Below are 26,101 nucleotides of genomic sequence, written 5' to 3' on the forward strand. Positions count from 1 at the left end.
AGGGATGGACCATAGAGAAGACGGGCTAAGTGGCTCTGTGGAGGTTTAGAAGGCAGCTCATAATTGTGAGTCACGTGTTATTCTTTGCACTTAGTTTTGAAATAGGAGTTGGTTGTAGTAGCTACTTAGACTTTCTTAGTCTCCCTTGAGGTGGGTTGCCGGAAATGACTTAGGAATGTGGCTTTTTGTTCATTTTCACATTTCTCATCTATGTTGGAGTTCATTTTAATAGGTTAATTTTGAATTCTACATCAGAAGGGATCAAGCCAAGTGATGTTGTGTTGTATTTTAGACAGATTGGATGTAGCATTCCCTGCCTTGCTCTTACTGAGGAATAAGCTACAGAGTAGCTCTCACATTCGTACAGTGTGCTGGTGACTCACCTCGTGTTCGCTGGGGCTGGAGTGGGGTGCTGCACACGGCACACAGTAGTAGGAATGATTTCAGAGTTTCGTTGACCCTTTCATTTGAATCTCAGGTTCCTTTGAGGGGAATGAAAATTACAAATTTAAGCTTTTTTTTCCCTCAGTTCAGAAAGTGCTAGAAGACTGCTTCTTGGTAACAAAGACGGTCCTGGGAGGAGAACAGGCTCCTTGTGTTTCTTTTTCCAGTTTGCACCCATAGTGCACGTGTCTCATTTAACAAGTGGTAATAAGTTGGCTGTGATCACAGCATTGCTCTTACATTAGAAGATTTTTCTTTTTTGAAAAATGGGTTGTTAAGTTTAAATCATGGTTCAAAAATGGAGGGAAATTATAATGTCTTTTTCTTTACTTCTCAGTGCAACAGAATGGGATACGACACGGGTCTTACACAGCTTCCCGGCAACATCTCTTCATTGATAAAAACACGAAGGTTATTTGCCAGGGTTTCACGGGCAAGCAGGTATGTGCGTTCCATTTTTATTTAAGGTGCAAACCAAAGATGTAAAGATTGTTTTCTACTTTTAATAATAGAGTAATAGTAATATCTGGTTGGCACAGAACTGTACCATACAGAAAGGGGCTGCATGTTAGGAGGAAGTCAGGGTGGTGTGGTAAGCCTGCAGGGTAAACACTACTGGAACGACAGTGCCAGAGACCCCGTCTTTTTCAGCAAGTACAAGACTCGTGGCTTTCCTCCAGCAGATTACTGCTCCTTTGAGGACGAGGTAACTAGACTATGAAGAAAAGCTGTCTTAAGCATGGACTCCACAGCTCGGTCTGGAGAAATGCACACATGGAGATGTTCCTGGAAAGTGTGGGCAAATGAATAGCAGTGTGACTTTTCCCATTGAGCACTTCCTCTGGGCCAGGTGGGCTTTGGAGAAGTGAGAGGGCAGCCTGGTTCTCGTACTTCTGTGTCCACGCTGTCTCGCTCCCTCCTTTTGTCATAGACTTTGTGTAAGTTGAAATGTACCTACGGTTTGATTCTGCAGTGAAACCGCCATGAGTCTCCCTTCCCTTTTCCAACTGTTCTACTCAGCAGGAGTCCTCGGCTAGGTTGGCATATGTCTGTCCAGATGAAACTACAGGCACCCCAGTTCCTCCTGAGGAACTGCATGGTGAACTTCAGTATTTCCTTCTCAGTCTAGAAAGAGCTACCCAGGTGTCCGTGAAGAGGTGTCCCTGGAGAGGGCAGGGTTTGTATTTGCTTTTCAGATTTATTTCTGTGGACTGTGTGTCTCATTCTAAAAACACATGTACAAGTATTTCGTATTTGTACAATGCCTCTTTTACAGCATTTGTGCTGCAGAACTGTTCTAATATCCAGTAATTCCTGAAAGTAGATGCAGACACAGTCTCATAGACCAGCTTGCCACGCTCTAATGTGCAGGGTGATAGCAGAATGCTATCCGGATATTACAACTGTCATGCCCACATACAGGCGCCCTCACAAGGAAGATCTCCACGGGTGTAACGTGCGTCTGCCACTGCCTTTCCAAGGATAGTCAGTCTAGTTTTGTGCATGCTGCATTTGCATATAATCAGATTCTTGAGGAAGTTTATTATGCTTGATTTTTCCCTGTTTGTTGAAGTTTGTATGACATTCTGTGACACTGTGACCTCTGCTGTCCTTGTTAGAGCTGTGCTTCATGTCTAAGCGGTATTTGGAACTGGCTCTGCTTCCTAAACTAGGAAATGATTTATTTATTCAAATCTTTAAATCTCAGATTGGTCTTTTCTTTTCTTTTCTTTTTCTTTCTGAAACAGTTTCACTATGTTGCCCTGGCTGGCCCGGAACTCAGGATGTAGTTCCAGGCTTTGAACTCATAGAGATCTGCCCACGACTGGCTCCTGAGTGCTAGCTTAGGGTCTTTTAGTTCCTCCCAACTAAGCCATTTCTCCTTCACTTTCCTGGTATTTGCATTTTAGTAATTGTGAGTCTTAAAGGACTCAGATTTTTGACTGACTGTTGAGCTGAGGGCCACAGAAGCTGCACTTTGTCACATCAGTTCCTTTCTCAGTGTGCACCCGGCTCGCATAAATGAGACCTGTTTGTGTGTTAGGGTGGCTTGTAGCCATGTATGTTCCTCATGGGTGCTGCAGGATTCCTTTACTGGCTCTTATGATCTGCAGACATTTTTCCTGCCCTGAACTGTATATTGGCTGATGGTAACATGGAAACTATGAGAAATAGCTTATCTTTCTTTTGTAACACAGTAGGACGAAAAAGACGGATTCGTTGGCATTTACCTGGAAGTCTCATCTAGGCCATTGCTTCCGAGACTCTGGAGTAAAAGGCTCTGTTGATCTAATGTGAATCAGTACTTTTGTGAAACACAGTAAGCATTACAATAGTGTCACACTGCTTGTGAACATCATCATCATCATCATCATTATTATTATTATTATTTAAATAGATTTTTGTTATTCTCTCACCTTTGGGGTCTTTTCCCTTCTGTCTTACTCATTTGTCGCTTAGGCCAGCTGGTGTATGGGTCATATGGAATAAGTGTTTAAAGACAGAGTGCAGAGCACTGGCTGTGGCTCTTTCTAAAACTCCATCACTAACTTCAAATTGGCTTTTTAATTTGCTCAGGGCTTAGTTTGCTAGTAAAAAATTTAATTGAAAAAATTTCTAAAGTCCTTAAAGTCATAATTTTTAATGCATTAAATAATAAGAACTTGAGTAGTTGGCTTGGCATTTTCAGGTCCCTGTAGAATGACCACATGAACCTCTTTACTGTTGATTGGTCACTGTTGAGTGTCAGCTGTGTGTAATGTGTTGAATCAGGTGCCATAGTGCAATAAGCACAGTAGACAGAAGCCGTTCTCTTCCTGGAGGTACCTCTCAGCTGAGAGGAGGAAAAACATCAGCAAAATCCATGGCTGAGTTATGTGGTGCACTAGAAAGTCTAACACCATGGAGGAACAGACCAAGGCAAGGAGGAGGAGTGTCTGTTGTGTGTGGGGTCATGTAGTTGGCGTGGGAGAGAAGATTTTATGTCAGGTGCTCAGGGAGGGATTGCTCTCAGAGTCAGGAGTGTGCCGGCATTTCATAGTTCCTAGTGCACAGTGCACAGCAAGTCCCCCAGGGTGGGCAGACATGAGCCAAGGAAGCTGCAGTCAGACTGGCAACAGTAAACGAGGGCTGACAGGATGGGGTCCGCCGTGAGGACGCAGGGCACCTGTTAACTTTCACAGCTAATGAACCGGAAAGAGACGGAAAGGTTCTCCTCAGGTTTATAGGATAACTCTTGCTGCTGTGGGAAGTAGATTCAAAGGGAGCGAGGACAATAAGCCACTGGGGGGTAGGGGTTGAGGTGATGCCAGCCAGTACAGTTCCCAGGAAAAGGCAGGAGAGACCGACTGTTTTGAGGATGGAGTCGTGAGATTTACTAATGGCTCTAACTTGAGGGCGTAAGAGGGAGAGGGATCTAGTGTGACCTCCTGCTCGTAGTCTGAAGGTCGGTGCCAGTGCAGTTGTCATCAACAGATGGAACAGATCGAGAGGAGAGTGATCAGGAACTCATTTGAGGTACATTCATTTAGGCGCCCACTACCTCTGCAGGTGGAGGTGCTGGGGAAGCATATGAGTGTGTGCTCGCAGGCAGAGGCCTTGACTAGTTGTGTGAGGAGTGTGAACCATATAGATTCTACCTGCTGCCTTGGTAAGGGTGGGCATCCCAAAAGGCATTGGCTGAGGTGGAAAAGAGAAGAGGAGGAAGTAGAGGCCTGAGTGTTAGTGAGAAAGTCTCCCGCTCTCCCGAGCCATTGACCTTGTTACAGCTGGGTGGGTTTGGGGAGGGTGTGTGTGTGGCGTGTGGTGGGAATGGTTTGGGAGTGCTGTAAAATGTCTTGCAGGATGGTCTCCCATAACAAGGAAGCCCCATGTCCCAAAGGCCAGAAATGCTGTGAGAGAAAGTGAGTTGCAAGGAATGCAGGAAGTGGCAGGGAAGTCTGAAAGACTCACTGAGGCTCGACTGATCCTTAATGAAAGTAAGGCCAGTTAGCACAGCCTTGAGTTTTCTCTAGTTACTATTTGGCACGCGCATGTGTTTGTGTGTGTGTGTGTGTGTTAAATTAGATGAAACCAAGTTGTGTTTTTGCTATATATATAATTTAAAGTGAAAGAGCCAGGGTTGGACAAATGTAATGATCCATCATGGATTTGCAGTTGGCAAAGTGGGGTACAAGGAGATGAGGAACAGGGAAAAATTGGCTGGCCTTTTAGGCAAGCAACAGGGTGTTTCAGATCAGCAGCCAGTTACAGCAGGGAATAGAAAAGGACCCTTTCCATAGCTTTTCTGGCTTTGCAGAAGCCAGCTTCACTTGAGGGTTGACAGCAGTGCTTACTAAGTGGGTGAGAGGGCTTGGCTTGGGCTGTTGCCCAGGAGTACATAATGTGCTTTTCTTTTCCCAAGTAGCTGAGATTGCTCTTGCTTCTCAACTGTCTCTGTCGGCCTCTTTCATGGGTCTCGTGCTTTCTCCTCACAGGGCACCTTTCATAGCCAGCAGGCCTTGGACTATGGCACCAAACTCGTGGGAGGAACCACTCCAGGGAAGGGTGGCAAGACGCATCTGGGCTTACCTGTCTTCAATACGGTGAAGGAAGTAAGTAATGGTGTCTGAGAAAAAGCAGTGCAAAGGCACGCATTCTGGGGTAGAGGTCTGCCTTTTGTCTTGCTATCTGGATATCCAGTAGCCTAGAGGAGTTGGGATTGTGTTAAAATCCAGTAGTGATTTTTGCTAAAGATGTGCATCATCTGTTAAAGGCTTCTATCTGGCTTCTTACCTGTGCCCCACCTTTCTTCCAGAATGCTGGTCCAGATGTCAGCATCGGTTTCAAAAACTGTTTCAGAGTGCAGACTGTGAGGCAGGAGTGGTGCTGGGTGCCTCATGCACACTGCCCTAGCCAGGGCTTACCACATCCCTCCACGGCAGCTGCCCTTCTGTGGAAGCCCAGGGTGCTGCTGATGCAGAGGCTGATGGTTCTGCTCCAGGTCGCTCAGATGAGAAGGGGCAGACTTAGAGCCCTGTGCCAACAGACAGTATTCACATCTGCTTTCTTCACCAATTGCTGTTTCTTTAAAGTGTTTGTTTTTCTCCAGAAAGTTTAAAATGTAGAAAAAGTTAGAAATACGGGATTTTAGATGAATCAGTCTTTTTCCCCCTCTCAGTTTTTAGGCTCTGTAAAATAACAGTTTTGTTGAATCAGTTCATATGTTATTCACTTTGACACAGGCAGATTTGAAATTTGGATACCCTGTAAGTTCCTAGACAGTGCTGTTTCTTTCCCGTTCAGCGTGTACAGAGAACTTCCTAAATGAATAAGAGTAATACTGATTGTTCAGTGTGATGCCCTGAAGCAGAACTTGTTGCCAGTGTCTGGAAGTGTTTGCAGCCTTAGGATTTGTTTCTTAGTAAAATGTGGTGTGCCCACGATCTGTTGGTTCTGACCTTGATTTCCCTTGTTTGCTTGGCTCCCGTCTATCATTGCTTCACCCTGCCCACTGAGTCTTGTCAGTAGCTCTGTATAGTCTTGAACACACTATCCTTCCTACTGCTGTGACCCTTCAATGCAGTTCCTCGTGCTGTGGTGACCCCAACCATAAAATAATTTTCATTGCTACCTCATAACTGTACTTTTGCTACTGTTGTGAGGTGTAATGTAAACACCTGTTTTTCAATGGTCTTAAGACGAACCCCATGAAAGGGTAGTTCAGTCCCCAAAGGAATCTGGACCCACAGGTTGAGAAGTGCTGCTCTAATTAGTATCTGAGTCCTGAGTGCCGGGATCGCAGGCATGTGTGCCACACAGACCTAGTGTTACATCTTGAAAGAATGAAAGTCAATGACTTCTAATTCTTCACATCATTTCTCCTTAGTGGGTCATCTGCCAGAGTCCTTTGACTTTGCTCTCTGGACACTGTTGAGGTGACCCTGTTTATTGGGGACGTAGTGGTCAACACTCAGTCTTTGGCAGCACGAACTCATTCAGGGGTGATTCCTGAAGACATTGTCTTTTACTTGTGCTTTTCCCTCTACTTGCGCCTATATATTTTATGCTTCCATATTTATAGTTGGTGTAAAATCCCTTGGTACAGCCTTCCAAAAACATTGTGAGTCCTGTCTTGATTATAGAGAGCCTCCTGCCGTAACTGCAATGAGCAGACACTTCAGAATCACATATACCCAGGATTAAATACTGGCTCTGCATGTGCTGCCTGTGTGGCTTTGTATAAGTTGTTTACTATATTTTGTTTGGTGGTTTGTTTTGAGAGGGTTTCTATGTAGCCCTGGCTGTCCTAGAACTTGCTATGTAGACTAGGCTCGCCTTGAACTCAGAGATCTGCCTGTCTCTGCCTCTGGAGTGCTGGGATTAAAGGCATACACTACCATACCTATGGTATTTACTATGTTTTGTAAAATTAACTTTCATTCACCTGGTTTAACAGTTATCTTAGAAGTTTATTACCCCTGTCTGATAACCAAGGCCGAGTCCTGGAAGCATCTAGCCTCTGTACAACCTAATTTAGACTTAGAATGTTTTCAGCCTCTTGAGACTTAATGCTGAATGAACTCACAGTTTCTAGTTCTTTCTGAGTTCTGGTTCAACTCGGCTGTTCTGGCTCAAACTCCTCTCCAAGCTGACTGAATCAAATTGGTTTTTCTCAGCTTCTGACTGAATTGTTCTGCTTGGCCTCATAGTAACTCTAGCCATCTGTTCTAGTTGTCTGGCTCCTTCTCATTCTCTGGATCATTCTGTCTTTACCTGTGTCTGGCTTGTTCTCTCTTCAACCTGTCTCTGCAAAACTTTCCCTGTAAAAACTGCCTCTGAATTCCATGAACTGAACTGCCACGAGCTCAGTTCCACTGCATTGCCTCTCAGCTCACTGACTCAACCGAACTGCTTGAACAGCACTCAGATTTGCATGCTTCTGTCTCCAAAGTACTGGGATGAAACGGCTGCTTCTTTACCTGAAACTTGCTCTGTACCAGGTTGGCCTTAAATTCAGAGATATGCTTGCTTCTGTTTCCTGGGATTAAAGGCAGATCTGTATTCCAGCCAGAGTAGCCATGCTGTTGGATTAAAATTCCTCTACAGTGTCTTGATCACAGCATCCTTTTTTGCTTTTTAAGAATTCTTAGCCAGTTTCATACATACATACATACATAGGTACACACACACATAGACATATATACACAAACGTGTGTGTGTATGTGTATGTGTGTGCATGTGTGTGATATTTGTTGGTTGCTCTCGTGCTTCGTTCTTCTTTCTCACTGGATGGAGCCCTTCTCAAGGACTCTCCTACCTACTTTGAATCTTCAAGTGCGCGACCCACTTAGTTTAATTTGAGTTGTTTGCCTATGCCTGGTGTGGAGCCTGCTTACTGGAGCGAGGGAAACGTAGCAGTGGCTACAACACTGAAGAGAATGATACCTATTCCTGCTGCAAACATTAACTGCTGTTAGTCCTTCGGGGAGGACTGAGGCCTCCCAAGCCCCTCCTGCAGGCCTCATAGTCTTGATTTGTAAACTGGAGTACTCTGATTCAGGGGTCCTGAGGCCTGACTGAGTCCTGCTCAAGCCTTCACAGGCCTGTTGTGGAATGGGTGCTGCTGCTCTTGCAGTCAAGCCTCTGTGGGCCATACAAAAAGGTGGATGAAGAGCCGGGGTTGGTGGTATGGGCCTCTGATCCCAGCAGAGCCAGGTGGATCTCTGCAAGTTCAGGCCAGCCTGGTCTACATAGTGAGTTCCAGGACAATCAGGGCTATATAGAGACCCTGTTTCAGAAAAACCACGGCGACAAAACACAAGACAAATGAAAGAATGCATATGTGTCAGTGCCACATATGGATCTGGTTATGGCCACATGGAGAACAGTGATCAGATTGACCCTCTGTGAATGCTTTGCATTGTTGTGGGTGACAGCCTTACACTTAATGCTTGTTTAACCCACTTCTTACTCTGTGGCCATGTTGTATATGGACTTGGTTTGATTTGTTGATTTCTAGTAAGGATGTATTAAGTGAGAAATGTCAAGTAAGAACACTGCACTTGAGCACGGGGGAACTGGCCCAGCAGTGGGGTGGAGCGCACTTGCTGCTCTTCTAGAAGATCCAAGTTTGGTCACTTTCCAGCACCCACACTGGACTCCTGACAGCTACCTATAACTCAAGTTCCAGGGGATCCAACATGCGCTTCTGACCTCTGAGGGCACCTGTATGAACATGCGTGATAAATCTATATAAAAAGGAACATTACTTGTTTGTTGGTAATACTTACCATAGATTTAAAATAGATGCATGAAGGTCAGTTGGGTCTTCTAAGGAGGAGCAGAGTTCGAAGCTGCATAGGTGGCACCGGATGTTGTTAGTGAGTCTAGGGAAGGACAGTGAAGCTGTGCCCAGCCTCAGGAAGGAGGGAGCACAGGAGCAGGTTAGGCGGTGCTCTCAGTGTCCTTCTATAGCGTAGGGTGGATAGAACCTTTTAATCCACAGTGGCGTCCAAAGGGGACGGAGAGAGGCTCTGCTTGACTCTGCTTTTTTTCTGACTGTATCGTGGACTACAGAATGGGGGAATGAGGGGAGCCTGCCTGTGACCCCATCCTAGACATTAATCAAATTAGCCTGTTGAATGTATTTTATTTATGACTCAATTACTTGTGATTAATGTTTCAGGCCAAAGAACAAACAGGAGCGACAGCTTCTGTCATTTATGTCCCTCCTCCTTTTGCTGCTGCTGCCATTAATGAAGCAATTGACGCAGAAATTCCCTTGGTTGTGTGCATTACTGAAGGTATCCCACAGCAGGACATGGTGCGGGTCAAGCACAGGCTGACACGCCAGGGGAAGACGAGGCTAATTGGGCCAAACTGCCCTGGAGTCATCAATGTGAGTGCAAAATATGAAGAAAGTCCATATTTAGGATTTCATGAAGCTTGTCTTTGAATTAATGTGTGTGTGTGTGTGTGTGTGTGTGTGTGTGTGTGTGTATGTGTGTGTGTGTGTGTGTGTGTATGTGTGTGTGTATAAGGCACTTAGGAGTAAGAATTTTCTTTGGAACTTTTCTGAAACTGCAATTTACTTTTTCTCCAGCCTGGAGAGTGCAAAATTGGCATCATGCCTGGTCATATTCACAAGAAAGGAAAAATAGGTGAGTAAATTTGTTACTTTCTGATAGATTAAAAGAACCTTTCATTATCCTAACTCCAAACTCACAGGGAATTTGTAAAGAAACCTGTGACTGTAATAAATCAAACTATTCTCACAGTGAGACAGTGATGTGTCTATTTGAGAATCAGCTGTAGTTCTGCAGAAGGGAGTGGTCCTTCCTTTCCTGTTCAGACTCTCGGTTCTTCTGTGTTTTCTGTGTCTGGTGAATACTAGCTTCTTGCTCAGCCGCTGTCCACTCTATGTGGCTTTACCACTCTGTTTTCCCATTTTCCTAATGGTCATTTGGGTGTTTCCAAGTTTGAGCATTAGGGACAAGACTAAAATATAAGCCTTGCTTTGGATTCCCTTTCATTTCTGTTGGGCAGAATTTACAAGAACACAAGTTAAGTATGTTTGACTTTTTAAGAAGTTGCCGTATAGTTCTAGGAGATGACGTGTCATTTTGTATTCTGTCAGTGGAGAGTCCCATTTACCCCTCCTTCTCCAGGGCTCTTGTCTTCAGCATGCTTGTTCTTTTGGGGGAAGCAACAATGTCACATTGGCTTTTACTGTGATGTCCTCGGTGACTGAGGTCTGAGAGCACCTTCTCATGTCTTTACTCTTGATCCGAAGGGTGCACTTGGAAGAGCACACACACAGAGGCGGGAAGTGTGCTTGGCTTTTAGTTTAACTTCGTGGTGACTGCCCTTTCCCTACTGGCCAGGGTCAGACCTCATGTCTTACTCAGGTGGCTAGTCTGAAAAGAGTTGGCACCTGGGAATTGAAGAAGGAGGGAAGGGTCACAGCTCCAAGGAGAAAAGGGTCACTGCTGCAGGCCATCCACCTCCTGGACTAGAGCCCTGGGCTTTTGTGTAAACAGAGGTTTTCCTGGGTGCACATAAAAGTTTTTTCTTTCTTTCTTTCTTTCTTTCTTTCTTTCTTTCTTCTTCTTTCTTCTTTCCTTCTTCCTTCCTTTCCTTTTCTTCTTCCTTCCTTTCCTTCTTCTTTCTTCTTTCCTTTCTCTTCCCTCCCTCCCTCCCTTCCTTCCTTCCTTCCTTCCTTCCTTCCTTCCTTCCTTCCTTCCTTCCTTTATTTTTCTTCTTTTGGTTTTCTAAGATAAAGTTTCTCTGTGTAGCCTTGGTTGTCCTGGCAGTCACTCTATAGACCAGCCTGGCTTTGAACTCACAGAGATCCATTTGCTTCCTGAGTGCCAGAATTGTACCACTACTGCTGGCTTTCTTATTGTTGTTGTTTTGTCTTTTGCCTTCTTCTTTTCCTTTAACACTCCTCAAACTCATTAAGATGTTGGCCAAGAGACTAAACCTGAGGTAGGTTTTCCATTAGCATGGTTTAGGGTGAACCCACCTTCCTAGGGCTGGTTCCTTATCTGGAGATTTAAATGTTAGGTCTGCCTCCAGGCCAAGATTCTTGACTCTTGACTGGGCGTGCTTTTCTCCTAACAGGCCCTCTCTGCTGCTTTAACATTATGCATTCCTAAGAGGTGATTAGAACCCTTTAGGAACTAGATGTGATGACGCCAGAGCTCCCAAGAGCTTTTTGTATCGCTGGTCTCTAGCAGGCATGAAACTACCAGGAACTCTGAGGACATTTCTGCCTTTACTTTTCCTTGGGGTCTTTTACCATAAACGTGACCATTTTTACCTTGTGTTCTTATCATCTCCTCCCTCTGAAGAAGTAATCCTAACTTCCATTATGGGATTGAGATGGCTGACTGGGTGTCAGGTATGGCAGGATTGGGGTATTCCTCCAGAGGGCCTACGTAAAAGACCCCAACTGTCAGAAGAAGATAGGGAAGGAAGTCCTTGACTGGTGTCTGCAAAGGATTTTAAAATGTCCAAGTCCAAGTCCATTAGAATCTCTTGCTGGGCTCACAAGATCCTCCACCTACTGGACTCCCTATTTTCCTTTGGCCTCTAAGGTTGGTCTTCAGAGTGATGAGCCTGCAATCAGCTTTGCATGCTCTTCGATAGCTGTTGCATCAGCTGAAAGTTAGTGTGATGTCTGTCCTCTGTGGCTTTTCACACATTATACACGAAGCATTGTTACCTGGATGTGTTTTAGTTTTTCCTCAGCTCTCAGGCACAAATTGTCACTTGGCCTCCTTTTATCCTACTTGCGTGTTATGTGGGCTGAGATCAGATGGATCTGTGGCTTCCCATGTCTGAAGGAACTTAAGACCCTTGGAAACCAGCTTGTTTGAGTACTTAATCCTGATTTAAAACATCAGCAGCCTTGTGGCATTCTCACCCAATTAGAAAGTAGCAACTGGACAGCATCATTTAAGGCAGTCAGACTTAACTACAAGACGGTCTGTTCCTTCTGCCAGCCCTGAGCCAAGGCTTCCCAGGGTTTTTGAGGTTCATCCTGGTTTATCTTGTGCTCAGCCTCCCTGTATAGACTTCTTGCACCAAGTTTCATGTCAAAGCATGTCTCAGCTTCTAGGATACCCTGACTACCAAAGGACTGCTTTGGTGGCCCCACAGTTTTTCTTGCCTTTGTTTGCACAGAGTATTCCTGGCCCCATGGGAGTTTCCTTGGGCTGGCCTTCCCTGCATAGTCTACAGACTTCCAAGTCTGTATTCTTTTGTTGACTTGGAGAATGCCAGAGACCCAGCACCCCAGAGCCACCGAAAAAGAGCTGGTAGGGTGTGTTTCCCCTAGGAGATGGTCTGAGGCACTCTTTCAGCTGAGCTAGGTCCCTGGACTGAGCACAAAGAAAGAGATCACCATTCTTATGAAGACAAACTTCACTCTTGATCAAGCAGTGCACTTGGGAAGGGCAAGCCAGGAACATACTTATCATTTCCATTTCTGCGTCCCGTCTGAGACTTATTTTGCTTACATGGATTTCACAGACTTTCTCAAAATGTTTTGGGAAAACTTTACTGTTACTTGGTGGGTTCCTTAAGGAAATGACCAGTTCACATTTTGAAGCTAGCTGCGCTAGGCTTCAGTTTGGGCTCTCTGTGGCTAACTTTGACTCAGCTATACTGTTTCTCCATAGCAATAGCTGGTGGCAGTGTTGATCTCTACCTATGACTGTAAGACTAACTATTAATGCTAAATAAGAACAGTTATCACAGTAGCGCATCCTTGATGTAGTCTCAGAGTTTAGGTTCAACATCACAATTTTTGTTGATGACTTCCATTTTCTAACTTGTCATCCCCTGTGCCAGTGTTTGGTAAGTTGTTTGAGGGAGGTTACGGGAGCTCAGTGGAGCCTGTTCCATATAGCCTGGTGCCTGTAAGTGCGTGTATGTTCTTTGGTCTGCTTGAATGCTGCTGCTAATACTTAGTAGTATTTGCTACAATACCAAGAGAGAACATCGAGTGGTGCCTTCACCAGCTCTGATCTCAAGAGGAAGAGGAGTCCGTGTGCTCTCTTACTGTGCTTTATGGTAACCTGTTTAGTGAACAAAGTTGTTCTTAGCTGAAAATGCATATGGTTACACTGTGGTATGTGAGGCATAACCTCTCAGTGTCCCACTGTTAATAGGGACAATAGGGAACAGACAAGGGGTACTGAGAGAAGCAGATCCCATCTCATTCCTTTGGAGCAGTCCAGGGAGGACCCAGGTGGGGAAACAGCATCCAGGCTTTCTCTGTGATTTGGAGTGATAGTTGGCGTTTTTGTCAGATAATGGGGGTGAGCACCCCATTTTAAGCAGAATAAATGTGAAAAGATTGGGAAGCATGAAGGATAACAGAAAAAAAAAACCCCGAGGTTTTTTAGAAGAAGGAAACAATAGAAATGCATTTAGAGAGTAGGCCAGGTCTGTGCTGGGATAGGGAGTTGGTGCAGAGTGCCCTATGAGGCAAGGTGTTGTCACGGAGCTGCATGGAACTCACATAAAAGGACAACTGAATGGCATGGTGGAGGCCCATGCATGCTTGCTTCCAGTTTGACTGTTCTATGTGGAAAATCTACAGTCTTGTGAGCCTGGATCCATAGAGCAGAGTGGTGTGTGCATAGATTGTACACAGTGTGCCCGTGAGAATATGGTGACAACTGAGGCGCTGCACTGAAATGCTGCACTGAAGCCGAGGTCATGGTTAGCTGACGGTCATGTTAGCTGATGGTCATGGTTACCTGATGGTCATGTTAGCTGATGGTCATGGTTACCTGATGGTCATGTTAGCTGATGGTAACGGTTAGCTGATGGTCATGTTAGCTGATGGTCATGGTTAGCTGATGGTCATGTTAGCTGATGGTAACGGTTAGCTGATGGTCATGTTAGCTGATGGTCATGGTTAGCTGATGGTCATGTTAGCTGATGGTCATGGTTAGGTGATGGTCATGTTAGCTGATGGTAATGGTTAGCTGAGGTCATATTAGCTGATGGCTATGGTTAGCTGATGGTCATGGTTAGCAACCCATGGACATTCTAGATCTGTCCATGCTTTGATGTGTTTTAGTTAACATTTAAAAATTAATATTTTATAATAACTAAAGTTAGTTATACTTGTATAGAGTTGGGAATCTCCTCTCTGCGTCATGTATCTGTTGTAAGGTAAGTACTGCAGGGATCGCTGCATGTGACTGTTGCCTTTGGGCAGCGCAGGGCACCAGAGGCAGGCTTCATGAGCTGCTGTTCTTCTCCCATAGGCCTTGGCTGTGAAGTTAGGCGCTCCTACCACAGGCTTGATGCAATGAGGAAGTTAAGTGGGAGACTGGCTGAATCCAGCGGGAACTTGTCTATATAGTATGTGAAAATTCTTGGAAAACTAGTTGTGGGGAGGATAGACAGTGTTCCTAAATGTGGTTAATTCTGTTTTTTTATGGTGTAGTGAAGGGTAGCTAAAAGCAGTCTGTTCCACTGCCCTAAGCAGGGCTTTGTCTACCAAGTTCATATTAATATTATCCTCTCCATAAGCATTCTCAGAGGGGGGAGTTTAAGGCTTTTTTGTTTCTTTGTGTTGGCATTGGTTTCAAAGTCATAAAACAACCCTGACTAATGACATATTTCCTTTTTTTGTCTTCATCATCTGAAGATACTATTGATCTAAGTGGCAAACCGTGACTCGAGGTTTATGCAGTCCCCATCAGGTTCATGACCATCTGGTGGTTTGCCACCCACACAGCTGATAGTTTTCATTCTCTTCCTTTTAAGGCATCGTATCCAGATCTGGCACTCTGACTTACGAAGCAGTTCACCAGACAACCCAAGTTGGATTGGGGCAGTCCTTGTGTATTGGTGAGTGTTTGGCCAGGGCCTTTCCTCATGGAATGGTACTATGACAAGGACATCAGATGGCTTATAAAGACGCTTTGGTACTAGTTGGTAGAGACATGTTATGATCTCACGTTTTGTTCACTGCAGTGTGGCACTTTCTGTATTTCTCAGGATGATTCTAGGTTGAGGAGTGCACATTGTAGGCCAGGTGGCTGTGGGATGCACATTGTGCCTGAAACATCACCTATCTCACTTGCTGTGAAGGAATGGCTTCTCACATTTGACATCTGTATCTCAATACATTTTGTGTTTTTGTAGTTATTGAATTCTTTGTTTCACTGTCTCTTTCTGGGCAACCCCAGGGCGCCTCTGATCTGAGGTTGCAGGGTGTACCTCATTGGGCAGAAAGTCAAGGTTGAAGGTGGCTACATGCCCTAAGGTTTCTCTTTCTGCCACACAAGATTGACTGACACTTAAAAAAAGTCACAGCAGGTTTTACATTTCAAAATTACCTGCCTTTTTGTTTTTGTTTTTGCTAAAATTAGACAAGTTTCTCATTTTTAAATCTTCAAATCCTCAGAATACCCCTTAAAAACCTTTCAAAAATAACTCTTTATAATAAAAATAATAAAGTAGAGCCATAGAATATTTTTATTATAATCTAAATAAATAAACTCAAATTGAAAACATGAACTGAGCCTTTCTATTTTCAGGACACATGATAGGCATGACATTATTTGGTGCAATAGGGACTCACAGCTGGTTTTGAAACAGACTTGCCAATTCCATCTTCTTGAGGTTCGGTGCTTCCCTTGTAAATGGAGGGATGACGTCATTCACAGAGGCTGGGGATTCACCAACGGTGGGTCTGATACGTGTGAAACAGAGCACAGGACTTGACATCCCTATCTGCAGCACGTTTATAATGTGAAAACTCAGGCATTGGCAGGCAGAGAGTAGCGAGCATTTGCTTCATTGCTATCTGAGTTCTCATGCTTAAGTGTCGGGTGCTCGGAGTCGAACCCTGTACGCAGGCTCTGCCATTTCCCAACTTGGGATCTAGAGGAAGAGGGCCAGGGAAGAGGGCCCTCTCGCTCACTGACAGTGTGTCTTCAAACTTAGAAGTTTCTCTGCAGCACACTTGTCAAGAATTTCTCTGTGTGAAGAAATTTGTTCATTCTTTTAAGTCTTTACTGTGCTGTCTATAATGCAAATAGCTGTGTCTTTCCGAGCAGTGTTTTCAAGTTTATTAAATACATGCTCAAAGAAATAGAGTCAGCAGTGAGTGTCAAGAGACGCCCATGCCCCAAACACCCATGTTCTTTCAAGGCACACTCGTCAGTGTGGAGTGCTAGGATGGGTTATGTAAAAAGGACTGCTTTTGTGAAGATGGGCAACTCATCACCATTTATATGCACATAGAATTATAAAAAATGTCTCATTTTGTGATTTTTGAATGTTGAAAAATGATGCTACATCTGAAACTATTAAAGAAAGGGGGTACAGAGAACACAACCTGAATTAGAACATTTCTTAAATATAATCCAATGGTTGATCCTTTTTGACTGATGTTGCCATCCTCCACCCTTTTCAGGCATTGGAGGTGACCCTTTTAATGGGACAAATTTTATTGATTGCCTTGAAGTCTTCCTGAAGGATCCGGGCACGGAAGGCATCATATTGATTGGTGAAATTGGTGGTCATGCTGAAGAGAACGCTGCCGAATTTCTGAAGGAACATAATTCAGTAAGTCTGCGTTTGGAAGTCTACAGCTCTCTGCTCTTGACTGATACTAGGGCTTGTTTTAGAAATTATCTTTATTTTTTTAATAGATTCATTTTTCAAGAAAGCATGAAAGCTAACTTTAAACCTAGGCTTTTTATTCTGTAAGACTCAGAATATTCTAGATTCTGAGCTCGTCCTGTTTCCTGCTTCCTATAAGCTGTTCTCTACTTCTCTATTTTGAACCTCCTTTGCCCCACACTCTAGCTGGCATGTTGGCCTCGTGTTGAGGGGAGAGGATTCAGGCTGTAGGTCAGAAGCCCACACTTGCCTTGAGGCCTACATGCGAGGCCCTAGTGTTCTCTCCTAGATTCCAAGGGAAGTTAATGAATGTCCTTTGTCTTTCTCAAGGTTGACCTCTAAAGAGCCTTTGTTTCAGATCCTTCCCTGTGATTTTGTCTCCTGCTAAGCTAGAAAGCCCTTGTAGAAATGCCTCAGCACCAGGTCAAGTAGGAAGCTTGTGCACGCTCCAGGGGAAGGCTTCCCTGTTGCTGCTGCTGTAGCGTTTAATACATGAAGGAGTAGTGTTGTTGTACTGCCTTGCCTTTCCCTAGGGAACTAAACTCCTCTGTTGGGATTTGGTAAGTGAGGGGTGAGGGAGGAGATGCCACAGTGCTGGAAGTAGGCTGCTGTCCACATGCGACCGAGCACTGTGGGGAAGATATTAGTGTTCCTTCATGAGTAGTGAGAATTGTTCTTCAGGAGGCGAGGCAAGAGGGGAGATGGGGACTGGACAGGTAGCTCTTGAGGAGGACATGGGATCAGTTCCCCACACCCACGTGGTGGCTTACAGTCATCTGCTAAGGCCAGTTCTTGGGGATCTGGTGCCCTCTTCTGGCCTGCACAGGTACCAGGCACATACTTAGTGAACATGCAGATACATGCAGGCAAAACATTCATATAATAAAATAAAAAATAAGAGGGGGCTAGCCTCCCCTTTGCTTGTGTGTGGGGGGAACAGCAGCAGCAGCAGCAACAACAACAACAACAACAACAACAACAAAGCCCCGAGGAGTGAATGAATGAATGCCAGAAAGAAATAGTGACTATGGCAGTGTTAGAGGAGCCAGTAATGTCAACTGCGAGCCTGGTACACAGGGATCCCTCACTTATTTGTGCTTCAGGAGCTTTCAAGGACTGTTCTAAGTGTCCTTGATCTTCTGTGGAGATCTGAAGCTCCATAGAGTTGTAAGACATGACAGCAGTCACGTCCTCCCTTCTGCACCATGGTCCTTACTTATCCTTCATACCCTAGCAGCCCCACCCCCAGCCGCCTTGTTTCTGTGGAGAACATTCCTTAGTCTTGCTGTTTTGGTCTTCTCATTAACACAGGCCTGCAGGAGTGTATGTGAGGGTTAGTGTGAGTGATGCTATAGCATAGGGAAGCAGAGTTGGTGAGCCCAGCTGCCTGTGTTCTCCGGATGCACCTGTAGAGGTTCCCCGGGGCCTCCACTTAGGCCTCAGACATTCTCCAGGGCTTCTCATAGTTGCCCCCTTGCTCCTCCTCCTGGATCTGTCTCTCACATCTGTTCCTAACTATGTGATTATCTTACATGCTCCCATGCCTGGGAGGCACCTCAGAGCTGTCTTTCACTTCTCTTACCCTCTGTGTCCACTCAGCAATAGGTCCAGGTTCAGACATCTCACCTAGTGCCCCATGCCTCTCCACAATGTGCCTCAGCTTGCCTATTTGGACTGCCCCAGTAGCACCCTCCCTGATGTCTCTACTCCTCCTCAGCCCCTGGTTCCTCCCCCAGGCCCTGGTGCCTTTTGTCTCTAGGTAAAGACAGTCAGGGCTTTACACTTTGGATGTGAAGGATCTCAAATGTGAATGGCTTGGTCCCTGTTGGGTAGCACTGTGGAGGTTCTGAAACTTTAGGAGGGGGCCCTGATTGAGGGAGCAGGTCACTAGAGGCAAGTCCTTGCAGCGTTATCTTGCTCTTCTCCTTCTCCTCGCTCTCTCTGCGTCCTGGTGTAGAGATGTGAGCAGACTGCACTTTGCTCATACATGCCTCCCTGGGGGCGCATGCCTGGTGTGCATTGAGTGAGCCCTCTGAAACGATGAGTAAAAGTTACTCTCTCCTTCTTTTAAGTTGTCCATTGAAGTGTGTGTCCCACTGGTGGCCCCATTGGCACATGTTCTAGTTTCTTGCAGACTCCCCTGTCACCTCCTCAAATCTTAGTCCCGTCTGATGTGCCAGGTTGCTGCTTGTGGATGTTAGGGGCTTGTCACCTCAGCACAGTCTGTAGAAAGCTCTGATGAATGCTGACAAATGAGTAGGGCGGATTGTTAGTGGCTGCCTTTTTCCTTTTAATGTTATTTTATGTGCATTGATGTTTTGCCTGCCTGTATGTCTGTGTGAGGGTGTCAGATCCCCTGGAACTGGAGCTGCAGACAGTTGTGAGCTGCCATGTGGGTGCTGGGAACTGAACCCCAGGACCTCTCTGGAAGAGCAGCCAGTGCTGTTAACCTCTGAGCCGTTTCTCCAGCCTGCTGTCTTAAGTTCAGAAAAGTTTGTAAGTTTAAGTAAAACCTGATTTTTCTTTAGAAAAAAATCAGATACTATGTTATACTATCAAATTGAATATTTAAGTGTATTAAGGCTCAACTCTGAATTCCTTGAATAGTTTACAAATTTGTGGAAAACCATGCACATTTGTTGAGTTGGGTTTTACAGAGCTTGTGTCTTTTATCTTAAGAAACTGACTTGTATGTGGTTCAAGGTTAAGCAGCTTAAGACAAAGTGTTACATGAAACACAGAACTGGTTCCACAGTCTGCTTCGCCCCTCGGGGTGTCCAGGTGCCACTCGGCACCGAGCTGGAAAGAATGAAGCCGAGTGTGGACCGGGTGGGGTCCTCAGGATTCGGGTCCCGCTGGGAGAGCCAGGGGAAGAAGGCCTTGTCTGAGGGTTTTAGAGTTACAGCAGGCTCAGAGCTATCTCAGCGAAACAGCAGCTCTCAGATGCAACTTAGTGAGACAGCTTCTGCCAGGTTACTCCAGTGGACAAGGAGTGTATCAATAAACCTTGGGGAGTGGGAGGAGTTTCCAGGGTGGCTTAACTTCATTGGTTGGTGCTTAAGATATTGGGGTACCTCATTTTTATGAAGAGGCATTCCAGGTGCTAGGCTACTGACTACTGTGACTACCTTGAGAATTTCAGAGTTGGGGGTCTCCAGGTTGTGTGTCCTGTAGCAGGGAGGGAGTGGTCCTGGTCTCAGGATCAAATTTTTGGCCTCAAGTTTGAGATTTTCTGGATTTGGACTCGTCTCTGACCTCACTCTAGTTCCATGTCTGTTTCCCCCGGTCACCCAGCCTACGTGCCCCATAGATAACAGTACCCGGTGAGGAATAAACAATCAAGAGTGCCTGCTGAAGGTTGAAGCAGGCAGAGGGTGAAGGACACGGTAGTCGTCCTGGGCTGTAGGAGCTCACTGAGCTACACAGCCAGTCGTTGGGTGTAGGCTTTTCATATTTCTCACCCCCTCTGTCCTGCTTTCCTACCATACTTCCCTGATCCTAGTTTTCTCCACTTCAGAAATCTCTACCGACTCTTCATTTGACATTCTAAGCTTATAACCCTTTCCTTCCTAGTGCAGCAGCATTGTCATTTTAGGGGCTTTAGGGAAAAGATGGGTAGAAGTTAAAACCACTAAATAGGAGGTTCTCATAGTCTGTGCAGAAACTACGTGGGGCTGAGTAAATGGCTGGAGCTTGTTTGCTTTTCATTCTGTTTCTGCTGGGTTTAGGGAGCCGAGGGCAACTTCCATGTTCAGGAGCTCATTCTTAGCAGGAGACCATGGGCAGCAGATCACATCCAGGGTGCTGTGTGTGTGGCAGACACACGGGAGAGGCTGAGCAGGACCACACAGGCCAGTCAGCCCAGGGCATTGGTGAGATGTGGGAAGAAGAGTCAGCTTCTTGCAGGAGGGGAGAGATGAGGAAGCCGTAGGCGGAAAAGCTGCATGTATGCAAGGAAGGTGAGTGAAGGGCAGCGTGGACCAGGCCTGGAGCCAGCCGCATCAGGCCTGCGGAGTCTGCTGGAGTCAGAGCAGTGGGATAGCTCCGTACCTGTGGGTAAAAAGAAAGTCAGTTTTACTTAAGAGTGTTCCTGGTTAAGAAAAAGAGTAGTTTTATTAAATTGTGACCCCTGAGACTATTTTGTGATCAACTGGAGTGCTCTCACAGCTGGCTATGAGCCCCACAACTGCTTCCAGCAAACACTAACTACTTAGAAAAACGACTGGCAGACAAATTGGTTCACTGGACTTGGGTATCTAGCAAAACTTCTCCTAGAACACAGTAAGGAAGCGTGCCATATCAGGAAAACCACCGCTGCTGCTTGTTGCTAATGATAAAATCTGAACTTCCTAGCAAACCATTTAGAAAATGCTTTCTGCTGCCATGAGCTTAGGATGCTGGTTGGGATGGAAGCCTGTACTTGTTGACACTGAATGGTGAAATTTAGAAGCATTTGGAGCAAAGGTTCTTAACCTTTGGGTCATGACCCCTTTGGCAAACCTCTATTTCCAAAAATACTTACATCATAATTCATAACAGTGGCAAAATTACAGTTATGAAGTAGAAACAAAAATAATTGTATGGCTAGGGGTCACCACCACATTAGGAACTGTATTGAAGGGCCGCAGCATTAGTAAGGTTGAGAACCACTGATTTGGAACATGCACATACCCACTGAACTGGTATTTTCCAACTTAACAGTCTGAGTTACAAAACCACTGTGGATCAGAGAGCCACTGAGAGACCAAGACAGAAGGGACATTGCAGAGGGACAGAGGACAGAAGTTCATTGCTGTTGCTTCAGTTTGCAGCATTGCATGTGACCTTTGAGAAATGACCACTTGAAGAGGTTTATGTAGTATCAGAGGCATCCTGACGGCAGTTAACACATGTCATCCTTTTCCATCTGTCTGTCTGAGACTGGATTTTCTTCTTGTACTTCAGCTAAATGAGCTTTAACAACAGGCCAAGTATAAAAGCAGATATGATTGGACTTGTATTAAGCTAAACAGCCAGAGCTGTAGAAATTAGTGCAAAATGCCCCTTGTCTCACCAGAGTGTTTTAGACACTATTTTAAAATGTTGGTTTTTTTGGAGGTCTGGAGAGATGGCTCAGAGGTTGAGGGCACTGACTGCTCTCCCAGAGGTCCTGAGTTCAATTCCCAGCAACCACATAGATCTTGTTATCTCATCTATAATGAGATCTGATGCCTTCTTCTGGTCTGTAGGTGTACATGCAGACAGAGCACTGTATGCATAATAAATAAATAAATAATTTTAAAAAGTTGATTTTTTTTAAAGCGAATCCAAAAATATTTATAGAACTTGGCTTTATGTTGTATGTGCGTAGGTGTGTCCCCACATGCTGTAGCGTTCATGTAGGTGTCACTGGACAACTTTATAGAGTCTCCTTCCACCTGTATATGGGCTCCAGGGAGTGAAGTCAGATCATCAGGCCTGCAGGGCAAGTGCCTTCAGTGGCTGAGCCATCACTGGCCCTCAGCTTTAAGCTTTAGTATAGTAAGTATTATTGGAATCACTACTTAGAATGAACAGCTCAGAATTTAGTGCCGTGGCAGTGATAGGCACAGAGGTTGCATATTCGAAAGGACTTTGGTCATTTATGTGAACAGAAATGCTTTAAGATCCTTAGTCACTTTTCTAAGTATCTAGGGGCCCCCGACCAAATGACTTGAGAACTGCTGCTGCTGCTGTGTGTGTGTATGCATGCGTGTGTGTGTGTGCGCGTGTGCATGCGTGTGTGTGTGTGTGTGTGTGTGTGTGTGTGTGTGTGTGTGTGTGTATTGGGATACAGCTACTGATTGAAGGGCTCGATTTCATGTTGCACAAGTCTGCCTTCTATAGACCTTTCTTCCTGGATGCATTGTGAAACCTGGCCATATATAGTCACATGTTGCTGGGTAGCATCTCATGATGGATTGATATGTAAGCATTTGACAATATTTGATAGAATTTCTTCAAGTACAAGGCAAGCCCAGAGCTTTGAAACTGTGGTTTCCTGTGTGTGGGCTTTAAAAAAAATTTAATGTCAATCTAGAACAGTGATAGTTACGCAAATGAGTTTGTGTGCCAGAATGCATTTTTATTTAATAAAGTCAGCCTGATCATCATCTTCCTTAGAGTGTAGAATTTTAGAGCTGAAAGAATTAATGACTTTCATCCATTTCATGAATCCTACGTTATTGTCACAAGTCTCAAACTACAGTTTTCAGGTGGGTGTGCTTTTTTAGTTATCAAAAGAAAGGTTCAGGTAGGTGTTTATGGAACAGCTTGTGGAGTGGTGACAGCTGGTAGAAGACTTCGCTCAGTAACTTCTGCACTGGTGCGGAGAGCTGAGATTCTGGGAGGATATTTCAGTCACTGCGTTGAGTGATGGACCATCCCTTCCCAAGCCACTTACTGCTTGCCAGCAGCCACAGAGTTGAGGTCCAGTATTACAGTGTCTCTCTCTTCAGGGTCCAAATGCCAAGCCTGTAGTGTCCTTCATTGCTGGTATAACTGCTCCTCCTGGAAGAAGGATGGGCCATGCTGGGGCAATTATTGCTGGAGGAAAAGGTGGCGCCAAAGAGAAGATTGCTGCTCTTCAGAGTGCCGGTGTTGTTGTCAGCATGTCCCCTGCACAGCTGGGAACCACCATGTATAAGGTGAGTACACAGGAGTTGTGGTCCATAGCTTACTGTTTTGATGCCTTTGTAAAAGTAGACATTTGCTCTGTTGTTATTGAGAAGGCATGATGTGCAAAGGATTTCAGAGGCCATGGGTGCCCTGGCTTACAGCCTGGGAGGTGGAAAGGGTTGTAGCTTTGCGTTCTGTGTTTGGGGCTTTCCAGGAGAGTTCTTGGGATGTAGCCATCCTGACGTCACAGTTGTCTGTTTCCAGAGAGAGGGGCTGCAATTTAGTAAAGAAGCGAATAGTAAAGAGATGCTGGGGTGAGGGCCCTAGGAGGGCAGGGCTGTGGGCCCTGAGGAGGCAGTGGCTGGCTGTGCGGTGCTGTCCAGTGACTCACAGGTTAGAAGAGCTGTGTGCCAGCTGCAGCTCTGCTGTTCCTTTCTAGTAGGACCCTGGTGCACCCTCCGCAGCTCTCCGCCTGCAGTCTGGCAGTGACTCTCAGTGTGTCTTTTCTGTCATTTACTCTTTTCCTGTCTACTCTCAGAGTTTTAACCTTGACAAAACAAAACAAAAGGCAGGTAACAGCTCACGATGACATTTGTCTCTTAACAACAAAGCCCCGTGTTGTAAGCTGAAAATAGGCACAAATTATTTTCCTAGACAGGAACAGTTTACAGAGACTTCAAGAATCCTGCTTTGTTTGAACTTTGCCCTCATTTTAGAGATTGTAAACCAGACCCTTTGCTTACTAAGTCTTTGCGTATCTTGCCTTTTGAATATCATATTCCTTAGTGGCAAGAAGCATGGGAGATTAGTAAAGTGTGTGAGGAGGGTGCTTGGAACACATTGTAAGCCTTACCACTCTGCTCCAGCAAGAGGCAGTTGGCGTCTTTCCTGTTGCTGCAGCTTGGCTACTAACTTTGTTCCTTCTGTCAAGGGCATTTGTTTGTTTCTGACATTTCTGAAGTTCTCGACATTTTGTTCAAATTCTAACTGAATCAGTGTTGAGTTCTATTCTCCCAGTAAGTCTTTATTGCCTTATTAAAGGGCCTGTTGGGTTCGAATGCACGACATCATAGGTTTGATAAACAGTGATGCCCACCACCCCAGCAGTAATTCTGCAGTGAGGGCGTAAGGATTGCAAAGCCTTCCTTTACTTTAGCGGCAAGCGCCAAGCTGTCGGTTGTTCAGGCTGATTTGAAAGCAGCTGGTTTTCACACAAGAACCCTGTTCCCGTGCATTTAGCTCTGTGGAGCAGAGGCCCTAGAGGAGATGGGTTGAGATTCTCTTCCCCATGAGTGTAATTTGCAGTTTTCTTCTCTCCTGTTTGTGCAGGAATTTGAAAAGAGGAAGATGCTATGAAGGGCACAACATGAAGATCCTTAAAGCTGTGGAAGAAATCTCACAGACTTGAGAGCCAGTCCAGACTGTCAGCCATGCATCTGGCACTGGTCTCTCAGGACATGGGAAGCCCAGGCAAGTTTTAAAATGTCCTAAATTGAGCTATTTTCACTTACTGTGTAACAGAGACATAATAAATCTATCATTTGATTTGAACATGGTTGTGGAGATTTGTCATTGTGTCATTGTGGTAGTGGGGTGAGGGGAGAAGTGTGCACGTGCACACATGCACATACACACACACATGCATGCATGCATGCACTCATGCACACATGTGCACTGATGGCTCTGTGGAAAGCATACGGAACTTTTAGCTGACTAAGACTGTAACAACTCTTAAGGCATTTGTCTGTTCTAGACATAGATCTTAGGCCTTTGAATCATAGGTCACATGTATATTTAATCTTCACTGTGTAGGAGATAAATGTATAAAGACCCTTGTGCGTAGGAATGCAGTGTGGTTTCCTTCAGAGCCTTTCCCATCACCACCACCACCGCCATTGTTGCAGACAGGAAGCTCCTGCACTTGGGCAACCGGGAGTGTTTGTTAAAGAGCTTCTCTGGCTGTGCACAGGGCTGCCTCCTCTCCTAGCAGAGCCTCCGTCCTAGCTTGAGGTTTGGACATTCACTGCAAGAAGCAAAAAAGCCATCAGCTGTGCAGCCTTGTGTCTAAAAAAGAGCTTGTTAGCTGGAAATTTCAGTGGGAATTTGTCATTAAATATGACATGCCCAACCCTGATTCTGGAGTGGGGAAGAAAAAATATTCTCAAGTTGTGTAACCACCTAGAAAATAAGCAACAGCTTTCAGAAGTTGGGGGAATTCTGTCTTCTGGACAGAGTGCCTAAAAGCTGGAAAGGGAAGGCAAGCCCCCAGGGGCTGGGGAAGTTGACAAGGGAACCAAGATCTGAGCTCACGTGACTGCCTGGGCTGCTGCTGAAGACACGAAGTGCCTAGGAAGACTGCGGAAGCTTGCCCGGGCCTAGAGGATGTGCAGTGGACAGCTGTGGAGTACAGGAGACCAGTCCTTTATGCACTAGTTTTGTCACCTTGAACACATACAACGACTCATCCCACAGGATACCTGCTAGCACGTATGACACAGTGTAGGCTGGAACAGATTTGCTCTGTAGCCCAGGCAGGGCCTAAAACTTACCAGATAGTCCAGACTAGCGTTCAACTAGTAACAGACCTTCTGCCTCAGTGTTGTGAGTTCTGGCATTACAATAGCTTTGACACCCAACCTTAACAGCGTCTTTTAATAAGCTGAGGTTTTAAAATAAAAGGCAAGACTATTTTTTAGTTGTTTTATTTTTCATTGCTTTCTCATCCTGAGTACTGTGCTTCTGCCCCACGTTCATAGTAATAGTCTTGTTTTTTCATAAATCTTGTAATTTAAGAGCCTATACATTTAGCTCACATCACCCCTAAGTTGCTGTGTCTGAATAGCATGAGGTAGTAGCCAAGACTGACTTTCATTTCTTTTTTTTT

The 26,101-nt window shown here is 45.2% G+C and overlaps 1 protein-coding gene across 2 annotated transcripts in view; it reads left to right on the plus strand.

Moving 5' to 3' along the window:
- Suclg1 (succinate-CoA ligase GDP/ADP-forming subunit alpha) overlaps positions 1-24,768 on the plus strand; it is a 31,627-nt gene extending 6,859 nt beyond the window's left edge. For both annotated transcript variants that reach the window (XM_051154751.1, XM_051154750.1), the window contains exons 2-9: positions 782-885; positions 4,920-5,036; positions 9,110-9,322; positions 9,527-9,584; positions 14,716-14,799; positions 16,373-16,524; positions 23,058-23,246; positions 24,547-24,768. In XM_051154751.1, the coding sequence (XP_051010708.1) occupies positions 782-885; positions 4,920-5,036; positions 9,110-9,322; positions 9,527-9,584; positions 14,716-14,799; positions 16,373-16,524; positions 23,058-23,246; positions 24,547-24,573 (944 nt within the window). In that variant the 3' untranslated portion in view covers positions 24,574-24,768. The remainder of the gene's footprint in view (positions 1-781; positions 886-4,919; positions 5,037-9,109; positions 9,323-9,526; positions 9,585-14,715; positions 14,800-16,372; positions 16,525-23,057; positions 23,247-24,546) is intronic.
- The last annotated feature ends 1,333 nt before the right edge of the window (positions 24,769-26,101 follow it).

The sequence above is a fragment of the Acomys russatus genome, chromosome 13, assembly GCF_903995435.1.
Source record: "Acomys russatus chromosome 13, mAcoRus1.1, whole genome shotgun sequence".
In the NCBI taxonomy this organism is placed as follows: Eukaryota; Metazoa; Chordata; class Mammalia; order Rodentia; family Muridae; genus Acomys; species Acomys russatus.